Below are 18,405 nucleotides of genomic sequence, written 5' to 3' on the forward strand. Positions count from 1 at the left end.
GCCACCTCTGAAAAGCCCCACCTATGACTGTCAGGCTTTGGGAGGACATCTAGACAAAAGTCATAATAAGTGTGTAGTGTGTAGTGATATTTTCCTTATAGTTAATGTTTTTTGAATACTTAATATTAAATTTCTTTGGTTCTGATATTTCTCAATGAAAAAACAAAATGATACTGTTTGAGACAGGGTCTTGCTTTGTAGTTTAGGCTGACCCAACTCGCTATGGAAGCCAGGCTGGTCTTGAACTCAAGGTGATCCTCCTGCCTCGGCCTCTGGAGTGCTGGATTACAGGTGGACACCACCATGCTCAGCATCATTTTGTCAGCAGCTGTTTATGAGGTAGTATGTGTCGAATCTGGGAAATGAGTCGGACCCTTCTTCCTTCCTAGTGGACCACAGGTTTTAGCCTAGGTACAGAAGGCACTTTAATACATCCTCACGCTAGTAATTTCTGTGCATACAATAATGATAGAAAAGAACGATACAATGAAGATTTGCCACGTTCTTTTTTCCTTTCATTGAGTTTATTGGTAAGTTTTAGGTATGCGATATAATGACATTCATCATTGGGAATTTGCACCTTTATGTAGTCTATCTTGGTTTTTATTTTTCCCCCTTCCCCTGCCCTCCCTCAAACCCCTCCTCCGCTCCCTCTTTACAGAGACTGTTTCATTGTTTCATTTTCTCATGTAAATTCCTTTCCCCAGCCCCATCCCTCCCCCTTCGCTTTGCACCTCTTCTTCCTATTTCACATCATCAACTATACATTTCGATCCTTAGTTACACTTTTAGTTCTTCACACCAGAGGAACTATTTGGTATTTACACATGTGTGTCCTTACTATTTCACTTAAGAGTACGACCTCAGTGTGCATCCATTTAGCTCTAAATATCTCTATAGTTTCTCATTCTTTAACTCACCTATACCGCTTTAACTTTGCCCTCCTTATCATCCTTTGCCCAGTGTTTGTTGAGCATGTGCTGTCTTAGTCTATTCACAGTGCTGCAGAAACTGAGTAGCCTAGAAACAACATAAATGTATTTCTCGCAATTTTGGAAGCTGAGAAGTACGGGATCAGAGCACTCAGAGAATTGGTGTCTGATGAGGATTCACTTCCTGGATGATAGGTGGATGTCTTTTCTGTGACCTCACATGGTGTATGGGGCACTAAGCCCATTTAATGGGAGTCTCTTCCCTCATGAACTGGTCACCTCTCCAAGACCCAAACTCCTCATGTAATCAGCTTGAGTGTTAGGATTTCAATATATAAATTTTAGGGGACACATTCAGGCCATGGCACGGAGTAAATGTCTGGCACTGTGCTATATGCAAAGAATACAGTTGTGAAAAAGGCAGACTAGTTCTTTATGTTGGAGCACACTTACTGTGTTTTTACTCTTCAGCATATGTTAAGACTTATCTGTGTAGGTAATGGCCATATCAGCACTTTAGGTTTTTAATTTTTATTATTATTATATTTTTGTTCTTTTTTTTTTTTTTTTGAGACAGGTCTTGCTATGTAGTTCAGGCTGGTCTTGAACTCACTGTGCAACCCAGGGTGGTCTTGAACTCACAGCAGTCCTCTTGCCTCAGCCTCCCATTACAGGTGTGTGCCACCATGCCTGGTAGGTTTTCTGTTTTAAATTAGAGCATTATAATTAGTTATATATATATTTGATATATTTGATATTTTATAGATATAATTGTTATAATTAGCTGGCTGGAAAAGCCTAGGATAAAGTCATTCTGATACACTTTAAGGAAAAAAATTCAGGGTTCATCCTATAAATATGAACATAAAAATCTTGTAAGATCTATCAGCCCCAGTTTTGCATAAACTCAGATATAGGAATATAGATTTGGGTGAACATCAGAATTCATAAGTGAGCCTAACGTAATTGGTTGTGTGTTTCTCCATTGACTTTCAAAAGCTTTACATGTTATCTGACTTACACCACTCAACTAAACAGGTCTCTGGCTGGATCCTATAAAATTGAGTGATACTGATGCCATTTGATTTTATCCATAAAAACTTTTTCTTGTCCAGGCCAATTTGGGAATAGATGTTCACTTTCTAATTACACGAGCTAGCCTGTGTCTATTGATACTTATTTCTATTGTTAACGGTGTCTAATTCCTCTGCTTTAATTTGCCCCTTGACTTACTGACTGGTTGTGGTGCTGGGGATTGAACCCATGCCTATGCATGCTAGGCAAGCACTGCACCACTGAGCTTCATCTCCAACTCATAGTATCTCCCTTTTTACAGAAATTGTGCTTATGAACTTGGAAGCAATTGGGACTATTGAAGAGAAGTCAGAAGAAAAATAGTTTGGATTGATGGAATCAGTGGTTTGCTGGCTGTAAGCCTAAGGTGTTCCTGTAGTTGAACTGAGTGTTTTTGAAGCGCCTAGGTCTTTCTGGGCCTTTGGAAGGCCCTTTCTAGCTTTATCTTATCTTTTTACCAGTCTGGCATTTTTTTTTAATATGAAGGGTTGTGAACAGAAGAGGTAAAATTTCATGTCTTGTTTTATTGTTTTATTTATTTATTTATTTATTTATTTATTTATTTATTTTGGGAACCAGGTATCAAACTCGGGTCCTTGCACTTGCAAGGCAGGAGGCAGAACTGCTGAGCTAAATCCCCGGCCCTATTGTTTTAAATTTTACTTATTTGTTTGCAGTGCTGGGGATCTAACCCAGGGTTTTAATGCATGTTATATAAATGGTCTGCCAGTGAATCATATTTCTAGCCTCTTTATTTCAGTACTACTCTTGAAACAGAATTCTAGGGGCAGTTGCTGCTGTAATGTGTTGCTAAAGGAGGACAGCAAATTTCCTCCTCTGAATGTCCTGAAAAGTGAGTTTGATTTTCTTCTGTAGGGAGTTGGGGGTGTGGGGGTTTGCTCTTAGCCTCTTAAGTCGGTTCTCAGTACGGAGATGTTCTTGTGGCTGAGAGTTGTGTGTACAGTGGTCCTTCTCTCTTTTATTTTATTTATTTTTTTGACACAGGATCTCACCATGTAGTTCAGGCTGCCCTTATTTTCACAGTGATCTTCCTGCCTCAGACTCCTGAGTCCTGGGATTTCGGGAGTGTGCCACCATACCCAGTGAGGGTCCTTCTCTTGAGGAGTTTACAGTCTATTTTGTTATAGCTGTATTTTGCTTCTGAGACTTAGAGAACCTGGTTTTAAAAAGCTGTCATCAACCATTGTATAGCATATTGTGTTTTGTTTTTTTTTTAATTACAATTGAGAAAACCTTAGCCATTTGACAAAAAAGTAAGTTATTAAAGTTTTTATTGTTTAAACAAATCTATAGCCAACTCTTAAATATTTCTGGGTATTGTAAGAACATATCTGGCCTAGTTAAAAAAAAAAAACAAGTCCCATTTATACATTAGTAGCAACTTCTTTTTTTTTTTTTGGTACTGGGGATCGAACTCAGATTCTTGTGCTTGCAAGGCAGGCAGTGGAACCACTGAGCTAAATCCCCGGCCCAGTAGAAACTCTTTTTGATGAGTTCCTCACAATTAAGGCTTCTAGAGAGTATGAGTGAAAAAAACAAAAAGTCATTTTAGGTTCTTAAAATGTCATTTTGGAGGTCTTTTTAAAATTTTTTTACTGAGACAAAATTTTTTTCTTGAGACAAAGCTTTCCTATGTAGTCTAGGCTGATCTTGAACTCATTATGTAGCCTAGGCTGGTGTCAAACTCACGATCCTCCTGCCTCAGCTTCCTGAGTGCTGGGATTACAGCTGTGTGCCACCACACCTAGCTCTTCTTAAATCTAAGGAAAAAAATGATCAGATGCTGTGAAATGACTGAAAGTTGGTGGGCGTGTAAGGAAAGGAAAAGGGCTGGTTCAGGTAAACTACACAATCAGTTATCAGTCATCGAATCCCTAAACATTAGTGTAATTTTCCAGCTGGCCTGTAGAATTGATAGTAACTAATGAGTATCCCGTTTCTTCTGCCTGTTGGTACCAAACAGTGAGACGGTTTAAGCGGAAGCATCTTACAGCCATCGACTGCCAACAGCTGGCTCGGAGTCATTTGACCCAGCCCTTCGGTCAGAGATGGACAAACAGAGATCTGAACCATGGTCTCTATCCTAGACCCAGAACAAAAAGAGGGAGTAGGGGTATGTCTTCAAAAAAAGCATTTTACATTTCAAAATCTGTAGTGTGTGTGCCATTTTAGTACCTTCCAGTTTAAAAGTACTTACAGATAATTGCTGCTGTGATTTTGTAGTTCTGGTGCAACAATTTAACTCTATTTCACTATTTGTAAATTCCCATGAAAATTTCATCGTATAATAATATTTGGTAGAAACCATTATTCCAGTCCAGAGACAGCATGACTACCTGACTCTGTTAAATCTTTGTTCACTTTGTCCTTAGGTCCTCTGTAGTTTTTTTCCTTGAAATTTTTTCCTCATCCAGTGCTTTCATGGCAGATCGTGTCCTGTGTCACCAGTAGTTACTGGACCGCTGCAGTAATCCCTCCTTGACTGAAGATTTTATATTTTCTAAAATGTCTGGAATATAATATCATTGAGCTAATATTCTTGGGCATGATTTTCTATTTCACAGCTATTCCTAAGAGTGTGTAGTAAAGTATTTACCTGTTACTCTAACAGACTCAAGCTTACACTTGCCTTCACTTCATATTTACCTTTTTTAATTTTAAAATTTTATCTGTAGTTTTTAATTGATATATCATATTTATGAGGTATAGTGTGATAATTTGATACATCTGTTCAGTGTGTAATGATCTAACATTGCCAGGTCCTCAAACATTTTTGTTATTAATACATAAAAGTTCTGCCCCTGCCAGTTTAGTTTCTTATGACTCCTTCCTGTAGCAGATGGATTCCTCTATTTATTAATACTGTTAATTTAATCTAAATTGCCTTAGTTCCTTTTGCTACATCTAACTTTGGAATACAATTTAAGTATTACCTATTGTTCTTTAAATATTGTAATACGTGTTTCTCACTTTTGAGAACTATAACTTCCTTATATATTGTCTGATATTTAATTTTGTAAATATAAGTTAATTTCTCATCACTCTGGTGTGTTCTTCAGACTTCGGTGAGTGTAGAGCATATGGGGTCTTAACTCTTGTTAAGAATTTGACAATTAGGAAATATTAGGCTTTAGACCTTATTGACTAAAAATCTGGGTTTCTGTCATGTTGCCCAGAAGTAGTTATGATTGTTTTTCCTCTTATGTAGAAGAATTAGTAATTTCAAGTCCTTAAGTAAAAGGCTGACCCTAGTTTCAGTCTGTTCTCATATTTTCCACAGTAAGAATTTTGGCTGCAGCTATTTAGAAAGAAAATACATAGCTATAGATATGGATAGCTGTAAATCAATAAGGTGTTTTCTTCATTGGCATTTAAAAATAATTTTTAGGAGTTTGAAAATGCTGTGGTGATGTGTGAAATTGCCATTTGGCTCCCCTGAGGTCTGAGGTCAGGACTCCTCTCTATATTTATCTCAGTCACAGGTTCTTAATAAATGTTGAGCAAATAAATGTGTAGAAGAGTTTAGATACCACTGTAATAATATGAAAAGGATTCTCACTCCCTCTTCTTTAAGATATTTTTCATTCATAGCTTCACAAGAGGACGTTCTATCAAACGAGCTAAAACCCTTTTAACCTAAAGCATGTTTTTTTCCTTCTTATCCAAGCTTAGACACAGGCACAAGCAAAAAGAGATGCATTGTTGAGTGGGTGTGTGAGCGGTCACTTCCCTTCTGTCCAGTGGGCAGCATTTGACCTTGTGCTTGTATGCATTGCATTGTGTATTGGAGGTCATCACACCATCGAAGACAGTGTCTGTATCTTTCCAAATATGTGTCTGTTTTTTGAATTAGCTGTTTGTATCACCACCTGCCCCATAGACACATCCCTGTCTCTTTCCTCTGTTAACCTAAATAAATGAGTATTAGTTTTTCATATTTAGTTCTACTGCAGTCAGCAGTCATTGATCATTCTTTGTCCGTTCTTTTTGGGTTCTCTCTACAGGTCGAAGATGTCAAAAGAACAACCCTGAGTTCTTCCTAGCTGGCCAGCAGCAGTGCACCAATGACATGGCCAAAAGCAGTTCTGTTGTCCAGGACAGCTGTCAGGATTCTGAGGGTGACATGATTTTTCCTGCAGAGAACAGTTGTGCTGTGCCTCAAGGTGATGGACAGGCAAGACTGGGCTCGTCAGGGTCTGCTTTGCCTTCCAGGAAGCGGTCTCGGTCCTTGGAGGAAGAGAGTAATAAGGCCACAGGGACCAGCCAGTGGGATGGAGTTAAGAAAACCCCATGGCATCGTTTGTCCTCCTCATGCACAAGGCCTACGGAGGCCAGGCAAGAATCAGGAGACTCCTTGTCGTGGCACACTGCAGAGTGTGGAGAAACAGACCAAGACGTGGAGGACATCGGGCTGGATCCCGTCCCTGATTCCTACTATGGGCTTCTTGGGACCTTGCCCTGGCAGGAAGTACCGAGCCACATCTGTAGCCTTCCTCGTGAAGTCCTAAGGCACATCTTTGCCTTCCTCCCTGTGGAAGACCTCTGTGGGAATCTGAGCTTGGTGTGCCACCTCTGGAGGGAGATAATCAGTGACCCACTGGTGAGTAAAGTGCTCAGTGAACCGATCTTTCCTCTAAAATCTTTGCATATTTCTGATTAGAGTACCTCTTCAAAAGAAGTAGTTTCCATTTGCCTTCAGAACAGTGTCCAGACTCCTTAGGGTCCTTTTAAGGCCTCCAGTACTTTCCCAGTCTATCATCTCAGCCACTTTGCTGACCTCCTCCCAACACATCTCTGTTTTCTCTCTGAAACACTTAATTTGCTGTGTCCTGGTCGTAGATGGCATGTTCTGGCCCCGCGTGGTAGGTGGAGGGGCCTCTTATCCCTCCATTGCACTTAGATCTCTCCTAGCGTTTGATATCTCACCTCTTCTTTTAACACTTAACTCATACTTCTTCCCATTTCATCCTTTTGAAGCTAGTCACTTTCTCTCTTTGTGCTGTTACAGCGGTTTACACCTCTGTTGACATAAATTATTACATCCTGTATAGCATTATGATTTTAGACAGCTTTCTTTAGAATCATCGGCCTGTTGATGAGGTAATGCAGTTAATGCCACTGCTCTGGCTCCCTGTTCTTTTCTGTGTTGTTTTAGTATACATTTTCCCATCCCAGGGTCAAGTCCTTAGGCAAACCTGAGGCCTGGGAGAATGTTTCACTTAGCTTGTATATCCCTTAGACTAGCTATAGGGACTAAGTCAGAGATGCAGAGATTAAATCTCCCTTTTAGACATGTGAGCCCTATTTGTGTCGTAGTGTTTCTGCCCAGTAAATTGAAAGCTGTCTGGTGTGAACTGAATAGTCAGTCATAGGTGGGGTAAGTGAAGATTTCCTTCCTTCTGCTCCGAAGATTCTTGGGATAATGTTCTTATACTTACCTCTTTCTTGAAATGTTAGAATAAAATTACTGTGTTTTTATCATGACTGATAGCAACATGATATATTTTCAGTAATCTGTGTCTGGCTTTCATATCATGGTGTCATGGTAATGCTTGCCTCATAGAAATGTTTCTTTTTCTTCAGTTTCTTGAAAGGAGTGTGCAGAATATTGGCTTATTTTGGTTGATAGGTTGTTTTTGAGGTACTAGGGATTTGACCTAAGGACTTTGCACTTTTCACTTAGCTACATCCCCTTTGCACTGAGCTATTTTGAGAGAGGGTTTCACTAAGATGCCCAGGTGGGGCTCAAACTTGTGATCATTCCACCTTAGCCTCTGTTTTTTGTTTGTTTTTTGTTTTTGGAGTCAGGGATCGAACTTGGGCCCGGGAGCTTGCAAGGCAGGCAGCAAAACCACTGAGCTAAATCCCCGGCCCTTGCCTTAGCCTCTAAATGTGCTGGGATTACAGGTGTTTGCCACCTCATCCACTTGTTGATTGGCCCTTAAATGTTCGAAGGAATTATCCAGTAAGGGCATCTGGTTCTGGGCTCTTCTTTCTGTGGAGATTATTTATTATAGGTTCAATCTCTTTGCTCATTATTAGTCTGTTCAGATTTTCTGTTCTTCATGATTAAGTCTTAGTAGTTTGTGTTTTAGGAGTTTATCCATTTCTTCTAAGATACTCAATTTGTTATGTGATCACAGTACTCTCTTAAAATCACTTTATTTCTGTGGCATCAGTTGTAATATCTCTTCTTTAATATCAGATTTTTAGGTATTTGAATCTCTTTTGTTCTTAGTCTTGCTAAGGGCTCATTGACCCCCTCCAACATCTTTTTCGTTTTTTAGCAATTCTTTGTTTTGTTAATTTTTTTCTGTTTTTCTGTATTTTTATTCTAATCTGTACTTTGCTTAGTTCTGCCAGCTTCCGGCTCAGCTCTTCATGTAGCTCCGTGGTAGTAAAGGCGGGCCTTCTCGCCACATCTTCCTTACAGTGTACTTCCTCTCCAGCGCTGCTGTCAGGGCGTCTGTAAACTCTGGCTGCTGCGGTTTCATTTCTCTTTCTTGTCTTGTCTTCTCCCTCTCCATCCATCCACACACACACACACACACAATCTACCAAAAAATGTATACACACTTCAGGAAAAGAAAAACGTGTGTGTGTGTGTGTGTGTGTGTGTGTGTGTGTGTGTGTGTGTGTGTACCAGGGATCAAACTCAGGACCTTGTGCTTGTGAGGCAGGCAGCGGAACCACTGAACCAAATCCCTAGCCCTTGTATAAATATTTTAATATTAAATTTATTGAGACATCCTGAAATTAATACAAATATCTTTGTCCTCTATAATTATAAGAGATGATCAGAGTAGTGGCCGTTAGCTTCCAGATGTTTATTAGAATGGCAAACTCTTCCTTGGGTAACCTTGGTCACTGAGAATGCTGCACATGCATTTCCTTCTCTAAGGGGCTGCAGTGTAGTGGGTTTTCTGCAATATACAGCATCCTCTAGGGTTCCCCATATGACGGTAACACTGTGTTGAAAAAAATCATACTATTTTTCTTTTCCTAAAGTGTGCATACATTTTTTTTTTTTGTGGACTCTTTGGGTGTGTGTGTGTGTGTGTGTGTGTGCACATACTTTTTTTTTATTGTACCAGAGTTTGAACCCAGGGCCTTTGCACTGAGCTATATCCCCAGCCCTTTTTAAATTTTTTATTTTATGAGATAGGATCTTACTGTTGCCCAGGTTGGACTCAAACTATGATCTACCTGCTTTAGTCTCCCATAGTACTGGGATTACAGGTGTGTACCAGTATGCCCAGCTTCAAGGTATTTTCTAAGTTTGTGATTTCTTATTTGACCCATTGCTTGCTTTAAGAGTGTTGTTTGAATTCTATGTATTCTTGTATTTTCTAGTTTTCCTATTACTTTGATTTCTAGTTTGATTATATTGTTATTGAAAAAGATACCCTGTACGTCCTCAACCATTTTAAACTTGTTGCCAGGCATGGGGGCCACACATCTGTAATCCCAGCACTTGGGAGGCTGAGGCAGGAGGATCACCTCAAGTTCAAGGCCAGCCTGGGCTACATGGTGAGTTCAAGGCTAGCCTGAACTGTGTAGTGAGAATAGGGCTTGTTTTGTGGCTGGTCTATCCTGGAAAATGTTCCTTGTGCACTTGAGAAGAACGTTGTTGGATGGAGCATTCTGTGTATATCTTTACTATAGGATCATTTTGTTTATGGTGCTCAAGTCCTTTTTTATCTTCTGTTCTGTCAGATTATCTCTGTTGACATATACTGTTCCTGTTTCTCCTTTCAATTCTGTCAGTGTTTGCTGTATACATTTAGGTGCTCTGATATTTAATGCATAAAATCGTATCTTCTTGGTAAATTTTACCTATCATTCTACTTTTTGTCTCATGTTGCAGTTTTTTACTTAAAATTTGTTTGTCTAATGTTAGCATAGCCAAGGCTCTCATACTATTTTATCCTCATTGAAACTCTGTGCTAGTAATGCCCTGATATTTTTTTAGGTAAGAAAACTGAAAAGGATTAGCTTTTCTCAGATTCTCCAAAGCCATGGTTAGAACCAGCTTTGTGTAATATTTCTACCTGAGCTGTTCAGCTTTCTAGTTATGAGTTATATTTGCTTTTCAGGTGGTAAAAGCTTGTCTGCCTGTGGCTTAATCTGCTTTCTAATAACATTCCCTGTGTATTACTTTGTTTCGGTTTTTTTCACCACACAGTTCATTCCTTGGAAAAAGCTGTATCATCGCTACCTAATGAATGAAGAACAAGCGGTCGGCAAAGTGGATGGCATCCTCTTGAACTATGGCATAGAAAAGGAGTCAGACTTGTGTGTGCTGAACCTCATACGGTGAGTTTCTTCTAAGGGAGACAGTTTTTGAAGTCCTTTCTCACACATCAGTGCTTATGTTTCTTGTGGATTCTTGCTGAATGTTTTACAGATTCACAGCCACCACTAAATGCTCCCCAAGTGTGGACCCCGAGAGGGTGCTGTGGAGTCTGCGGGATCACCCCCTCCTTCTTGAGGCAGAGGCGTGCGTGCGACAGCACTTGCCTGACCTCCACGCGGCTGCTGGGGTATGTTCAGAGGCTGTGGGGAGCTGTGGGGGCAGATGGCTTCTTTTTTTCATGCACAGAAAGTGTATTGGTGATTAAGTTCAGGTCAAGATTACTTTTTCAAAATCTTTAAAAGGCCAAACATTTGGTGCATAAATCTTCCTGTTGGTCCTTTACAGAAATATAATTACAGATTTTTGGATTTGAAAGGAATTTTAATAAACACTTCGTCTGGTTTCCTATAATACTGAGGATTCTTCTCTGAAATACTGAAAAGTGGCCATCTAACACCTGAACCCTTTTAATACTTAGATTTCTTTATAAGACAGCCTTTCCATTGTTGACAGCTTTCGCTATTTGGGTGAGACAGAGGAAATCAAAGGTCTTGCCACAGATGCACAGCGAGAAAAGGAGAAGCTGGAAGTTGTCCTGTTTCCTGACTTTCAGCCAGTTGCTCCTCATCGCGATCAGGGTTCTTGTATTTTATCTTGGCAGCCACATGTGGCCTCTCACATGTGCTCTGCTAGCCACAGAGGGCTAGAATCCCAGCATCTGCGTATCACTTTCTGTCTTGAGTGAAGTGATTGCTGGTGGTAGTCGTGGAGAAGCGCATTTTTTTTTTTTTTTTTTTTTTTTTAATAGAATGGTTGTAGCAAGAGGGGCATGGGACTTTTCTTTCTTGGAATACATTCTTAACATGGAGTCGTATACTAATGGAAGGATGAGGAAGATGCGTGTCCATTCTTTTCTTTTTGTGTTACTGAACAGTTACTTATGCATTACGAAATGAAGCAATATTATCTTCAAAAAATGTTTTAAATTAATATTCATTTAACTTAATATCTATAATGATTAAATAATAGAAGTAAAGGTAAATTAGCACCGTAATGCTAAGGAATTGTCAGTCTTGATGTCCCTACAAAGATTGCAGTCCTCTTTTGTATCTCCATCTTTCGTGCCTCCCAGGTAGGCCCTTGTCAGCTGGTTGTCTTGTTTGCCTCTGCTGACTGCCTGTGGACTTCAGAGCTCACCCTGTCCTGGAGAGGAGGGATACTCCGTAGAGGGTTTTTGTGGTCCAAGGTTCTATGTTAGATACTTTGTAAATGTTCTTTAGTTGAAGAAAACCAGGACTTCCAATCCACAAGTGACAAGAGGGAACAGAGGGCAGGAGGAAAGGTTGTTTCCCACATGTCATTGGAGAAGCGGAGCTCAGTTCAGATAACCTGTAGATGGCACCTCACACTCACCTTTCCTTGCCAGTTCTGGTGTGATACTTTGCGATTGAATTCTGCATCCTGGCCTCTTCTCCCACCCTGTGCACCTCACTTCACAGGGCGTTAATGTCTGGGCTTTGGTGGCAGCCATGGTGCTCCTCTCCAGCAGCGTGAATGACATCCAGCAGCTGCTCTTCTGCCTCAGGAGGCCCAGCTCCACAGTGACCATGCCAGATATCACCGAGACCTTATACTGCATAGCTGTGCTTCTCTACGCCATGAGGGAGAAGGGGATCAACATCAGCAATAGGTAATGTCCTGGAGGAAGGAAGGAGATGCTGTAGTAAAATGAGAAGATCCTAGACATGGTACTGGTCCTTGTTGTGCCACTCACTGATTTTACCTCGGGATATCAGGCAAATACAGTGGACCTTGACGTTATGACCAGCTTGACATATGAACAACTTGGGCTACGCAGATTGATGGAAAAGTGATCTGCCTCTTGTTATCTGTAGCATGTACCCAGGTAGCTGTCTATATCTCAGCTATGTTGACGTACAACCAGTGAGTTAGAACCGGCCCTTGGGAACCCATTGAGTTTGTAAGTCAATGGTCCACTGTATTTGGCAGCCATGAAACATTGCTTAGCCTCAGTTTCTGTGTCTGTATAATGAAAAGGCTGGGAGAATTTAATATATAGATAGAGATAAAGAGCATTGCAAACATAAAGTGCTGAAAAACTGTAAGATCTCATTGAGGCTGGGTATGGTGATGCATGTCTGTAATCTCAGCCTTTGGGAGGCTAAGGCAGGAGGGTCTTGAGTTTGAGGCCACCATTGCCCTGTCTCGAGAGAGAGAGAGAGAGAGAGAGAGAGAGAGAGAGAGAGATATCTCACTGAGGCAGTTGCAGTTTTTACATTCACGGATTGAAGCCTTAGGTAATGCCCCTTCCCTAGGACAAGCCGTCCTATTTGTGTCTGGCTATATTTTCCTAGGAAAGCATTAGGATGTTTTCTTCATTTTTTACTTTGGAGATGGCATAAATAATGTGTAAACGTCTTGCTTACTTTTTTATCTAAAGGTATAGTAAAAAGCTCTAGTGTGTGGGTTGCAGTTCAGAGTGGCTTTGATAATTTCCTCCACCAGAGTGACGAAATAGGCACGGGTCCGTTTTCTGAGGGATATGTGCATATGGGCATCAAGCAAATATCACACTCCTGCTGCATGTCAAATGCTATTGGCAACTCTCCTGTGAAGAAATTAAATAAGATTGTTATTCTGGTGAGACAGAATAGCTTGAGAACACTTGAACAAGTGTGTGAAATAGAATATTTTAGTGTAAGTGTTGTAGAGAAAAATAGAACAGAAGGACGTGAGAGGGAGGTGGAGAACACTGCCTTAGATTGTATGAGAAAATGCTTCTCTGAGGAAGTAACATCTGAATGTCAAGGAGTAGCCACCATTTTGAGGTTTGAGGGAAGAGCATTTTGAGAGAAGAAATAGATCACTTAAAGACCCAAAGAAGAAATGTGTTTGGTGTGTACGAAGAAGAGAAGCAGCCCAGTGTGGCAAGACTGCAAAGAATAAGGGAGAGACTAGTGTGAGAATTGGAGAGAGAGCTGGAGACCGTGTGAGACGACATAAGTCATGATTAGGAGTTGGAGTAAAATCCGTAGCATGGCTGGCTGCTGTGGACAGTGGTGTCCTCCCTCTGAGGTGGAGACAGGTAGCGTGACAGTGCAGCCAGTGCTGGAGAAGTAGCAGAAGCGCTGAGAGGACGGCTCTTCTTCAGGTAAGGATGGCGGCCCCTGGAATCAGCCCCAAATGGAGCGTGGCTGGATGTACCGAATGAACAGTAGTCCAGTCCTTAGTGAGGTGCGAAGAGGGAACATTATTCTCCAGAAATGTCTGTGAAGAACCAACTGTCTTGCTTAGAATCACTTTTTCTCTGGGTTCCAACATGAGGGGAACAGAGACAGCTGGGTGGTGTCTCTTGTAAAGGTATGAATCCTTTTGGGTGGAGGTGTCAGCATTATAACCTCATTTAGTCTTAATTCTTTACGTATTCCAGTCACATTTAGGGTTAGAACTCCAGCGTATGAATCTCGGAAGGACACAATTCAGTCAGTCACGGTTGAGATGTTTTGTTGTTGTTCTTGTTGCATTTATATATTTCTTCCTGCTTTACCTGGGAAATAATATAACCAGATACTGAAATACGTGTTATTAAAGGTATCCGTTGCCTCGAGAGTGATACTTCTGTGCACCTCTCACTCTTGGGTGAGAGCAGCACACTTGGCAGCCTAGGGACCTGAGTCTGGGGCCAGTGTGCATGTGTCCAGGCAGCCTCATGATAACCCATGCCTCTGTTGATGGAACTTTGTTTCTGGTCCCTCTGCTGACTGGAAGCTCGTTTACTTTCTTGTCCTTGGTAATCATTATCTCGTTAGCCATTTAGCACCCTTCCTTTGGGATGTTAAGAGAACGTTACCTTTGCTTTTAAACCAGTATCATGTCACAAGAAGTGGGCAGCACAGCAGCTGAGTTTTGGGAAGATGATTATCTAGAAGGTTGAATTCTTTGATAGGAATCTCATTTTTAGGAGTAGTTTATACTTACTTTCCACTGGTTCTTCTTTTCTTTTCTTTTTTTTTAGAAGAGAAGTGTTGAGGGTTGAGTCTGGGGCTTCATATATACTAGGCAGGTGCTCTACCAACTGAGCTAAATCCCCAGCGCCTGCTGCTGCTTTTTGATATTTTTGTCTCTGAAGGTCTTTGCTACTGCTCTTGTTCTCTAAAGAACACATCATGTTCTCTTCCTCCTTTTGACATCACATGTAGAAATAAGGTATCTTTTCAGAACTGTGTTCCTTGAGAGAGTTTCTATAAGTTGTAGATGGATTTAAATTCTTTTCTTTCCATTTTTTCATAAACTGATGGGAGGGATATTCTTTTTTAAAATGGTAAGACGTTTACATCTGAGGAAAAATATAGATTGTGACTTAAAGTCTCTAAATCTACTTTTTTTTCCTATTAGGATTCACTACAACATTTTCTATTGCCTATATCTTCAGGAGAATTCCTGTACTCAGGCCACCAAAGTTAAAGAAGAGCCATCAGTCTGGTCCGGGTGTGTACAGATTCTAAGTGGACTCATTTTCATATGTAAGGAGGGGTGGTGTTCTGTTTGGCAACTGTTTTGAAGCCTAATTTGAATTATGTAAATTTCACCCATTTTATATAATTCAATAAGTTTGGGTAGACTCAGTGAGTTTCGCAACCAGCATCATAGTCTCGGTTTGAAGCATTTTTGTCTCCTTTTGGGGTCAAATATTGTTTCTTCAGTTTGCCCATTTGGTTTTTGGACATTCTAGTCCCGGAGCTTTTAAATTCCTTTCTATTCTTCTGATTTCTCTTCTGTAATCATTATAGCAAGAAAACAACCATCCAACTTACACATGAACAACAGCTGATTCTGAACCATAAGATGGAACCTCTTCAGGTGGTGAAAATCATGGCATTTGCAGGTAAGGGTTCCTGGAATAGAGGGTCAAGTTCACGATGTGGCTGTTTCTATTACCACTACGTTCCCTTTCCTGCTGCCTGCCAGGGCACCTGTACCTTGATCTTTTATTGAGCTGATAAGCGGTTGACCAAGGAGTACTTGCTTCTCTTACTACTCCAGGAAGCATCCATGTTAGAATTCCTGTTCAGACAGGTTGTTCACAGGAGTTAATTTGTAGGGCTTATGACTGGGATGGGTTGAGCCTCTCACTTTTCATTGGATATGCTCAGTCACTGATGGCTTTTTGGAAAGGCAGCTTACATTAATCTGCTCAAAGGGCTTCAGTAGTTCCCTAATACTATGGGGTGATATCTAGTGAAACTTTCTTCCGTTTGACTGTAGTTGCTTTCCTAAATATGTTCTGACTGTTCTTCCTCAGTCAGCTGAGCTCATCTGCTTAGTCTCCTGATACTGGCTGGTCTTTCGTCTGATCAGTAGCTTGTGTTATTTTCTCCACCTGGACTCCCTTCCTGCTACTCTGCTTTTCTGCCTAAAAATCCTACCAGCGGTTCAGTTTATTAAATTCCTGCAATGTGCCTGGCATGGGTGCTTGTGCTAACAGCATCCTTTAAGGGTGGTTCGTTACTTTTCGAAGACATTGACGCTCAGAGAGACTTGCTCCAGATTAAATAAGCAAACAAGTGGTAGAGACAGAATTCAAAGCTGCTGTCTATCTCTCCAAAGACGACGTGCTTTCTTGTCTTTGCTTCCTTTCCCTTCCTGTCTTTCTTTTTTTCTTCCTCCAGCTCGTCACCCTTCCTTACTCTTTCTCTGTTTCTCTTCCTTTCTTTGATATGCCGGGTGGATTCTCAGCATTTCTGTTTCTTCCTGATGAATACTTTTCCAATCATTTGAATACTAAATATATGATTATTGAACTCCTCATGTAACTAATCATCTCTTCATTATTCATTATCTGATTACTACATAGTGAAAACAGCCAACATGGGCATTTTTAAAATACTTCCAAATTTCTTCCTTAATCTTCAAAATAGCCCTATCAGGTAGGAAAAGAGTTATCAGTTTTCTTCTTTACAGGTGAGTTGTTTTGGTTTTCAGTCCATATTTTTTTTTCACTATGCTGTGTTATCATACTCTCATTTTGTCTGTTTCACCTTGTGGTGTTTTTTTATTCCCCACTAGATCGTAGTGCCCAATTTAAGAATTATTTCAGAGTGTTTAGCAGATGGCTGAACATACAGTAGGTGCTCCTGTACTTATAAAATGAATGTCAAATTGAGTAAAAAGTGAATGGTAGCCGGGCGTGGTGGCGCACGCCTGTAATCCCAGCACTCGGGAGGCTGAGGCAGGAGGATCGCTGTGAGTTCGAGACCAGCCTGAGCTACACAGTGAGTTCCAGGTCGGTCTCCACTACATAGTGAGACGCCATCTCAAAAAACAACAACAACAACAGAAAAGTGAATGGTGGCGAGGTGAAGCAGACAGGGGAGTTCAGAGTGACTTAGAATCCTCGAGTCCATTTGCACGCTCCTTAGAAGCTCGAGTGACTCCCAGGTCAATATTGGCCTCTGTTCATTGAATTCCTGCTGCTGGGGACTTATGGTTACCTCTGTCCTCACAAACTCTATAGTTCAGTGCTCCCACCTACACGGGCTGTGTCTAAATAAAACAGCTGGCCGTAGTAAAGGACACGTTGCCTTTAATCCCTCCTAGAATACTGCTTGCTCCTCCTTTGCACCCTCTGATCCCATCCCTCTTGCCACTTTTGGAAGCAGCGCTGGAAGTCGCTTTCCTGAGTGTCCTTACCAAGTGTGATAAAAATACAGTGGGCACTGCCGCCAGGTGTTATCCAGCAGAAAGATGGGCTTGTAAGAATATTACAGTGTCTCTATCCACCTCGTTAGGTAATTCTGTTTTTCTTCCCCCCAGTACTGGGGATCCAACTCAGGACCTTGCAAAGCGGGTGTGGTACCCCTGAGCTAAATCCCCGGCCCTTGTCTTGTTTTTTTAGGTAATTTTTTTTTTTTTTTTCCCCACTTTATTTACTGGATCTGGCTTTTTCCCAAAGTCAAAATGACAGGGAAAGTTAAATGTTTTGCATTGATCGAGGCAGCCATGAAAATGCAACTAAAGACATTCCCAAGAGGGCTTCAGAAACTTGTGAGAACGATGGGCTGAATGTACTTGAAGTGAAGTGGAGTATTTTGAGGGTATTCATGGCAGTGATGCCGTAATTTTTTTTCTTTTTTGAGACAGAGTCTTACTATGCAGTTCAGGCTGGCCTTGACTCACAGCACTCTGCCTGCCTCAGTCCCCCGAGTGCTGGGATTAATAGGCCTGCACCCACCACTCCTGGCACCATAATAAAGTATTTTTAAATTTAAACATTTACCTCAAGCACATTGCTCAGGAGCAGACTGAAACTCAGTGAGGTTATGTTGTACTCAGCTAGAATCTGCCATAAACAAAGTCCTTAATCTGCTGTAAAATCTGCTACTCTTTTTTACGTCACCACTTTTACCAATGTTAAAATCAACTTTGGTCTCAAGCCAGATGTGGGAAAAGCCGAAACAAGACCTGATGGCTGGGGACCCTTCGGAAGGCTCTGCCTGGCCAGCGGGTCAGTCCTCTCCTCTTGGCTTCTGCAGGCACAGGGAAGACCTCTACCCTGGTCAAGTACGCTGAGAAGTGGTCTGAGAGCAGATTTCTGTACGTAACGTTCAACAAGAGCATCGCAAAGCAGGCTGAGCTCGTCTTCCCCAGCAATGTCATCTGCAAAACCTTTCATTCCATGGCCTATGGACACGTTGGGCGGAAGTGAGCATGATTAGGGCTAATGTCATTGTCATTTCTGATACTGTTTTCACATAATAATCGTTGTAATCACATGAACTTACCCCACAACGCTAAGAAAATGTAAGGCCATTATCTCCTCTTATAGGCAGGAGAAAGATAGTTTTAGTGATTTGTACTTTGATCCTGTGAAAGTATATTATTTACACATAACAATATTATCCTGAGAGGAGCATTTTCATATTTGTAGAATTAAAGCACAAAAGGTTAAAATGATTTGTTTGAAGTTCAAGATAATCACAAAGCCTGATAAGTTTTATGCTT

General features: G+C 41.0%; 1 protein-coding gene across 8 annotated transcripts in view; it reads left to right on the forward strand.

Annotated features, from left to right (window-relative positions):
- Positions 1–18,405, forward strand: part of Fbh1 (F-box DNA helicase 1) — a 45,257-nt gene that overhangs the window by 4,310 nt on the left and 22,542 nt on the right. For 3 of the 8 annotated variants that reach the window (XM_010621428.3, XM_010621421.3, XM_019207098.2), the window contains exons 2-9: positions 3,991–4,140; positions 6,032–6,627; positions 10,213–10,343; positions 10,435–10,570; positions 11,883–12,073; positions 14,800–14,892; positions 15,195–15,289; positions 17,937–18,105. In XM_010621428.3, the coding sequence (XP_010619730.1) occupies positions 3,991–4,140; positions 6,032–6,627; positions 10,213–10,343; positions 10,435–10,570; positions 11,883–12,073; positions 14,800–14,892; positions 15,195–15,289; positions 17,937–18,105 (1,561 nt within the window). The other 5 variants (XM_010621425.3, XM_010621424.3, XM_010621422.3 and 2 more) reach the window with 4 other exon arrangements.

Source organism: Fukomys damarensis, unplaced genomic scaffold, assembly GCF_012274545.1.
Source record: "Fukomys damarensis isolate Sample0158 unplaced genomic scaffold, DMR_v1.0_HiC HiC_scaffold_10, whole genome shotgun sequence".
Lineage (NCBI taxonomy): Eukaryota > Metazoa > Chordata > Mammalia > Rodentia > Bathyergidae > Fukomys > Fukomys damarensis.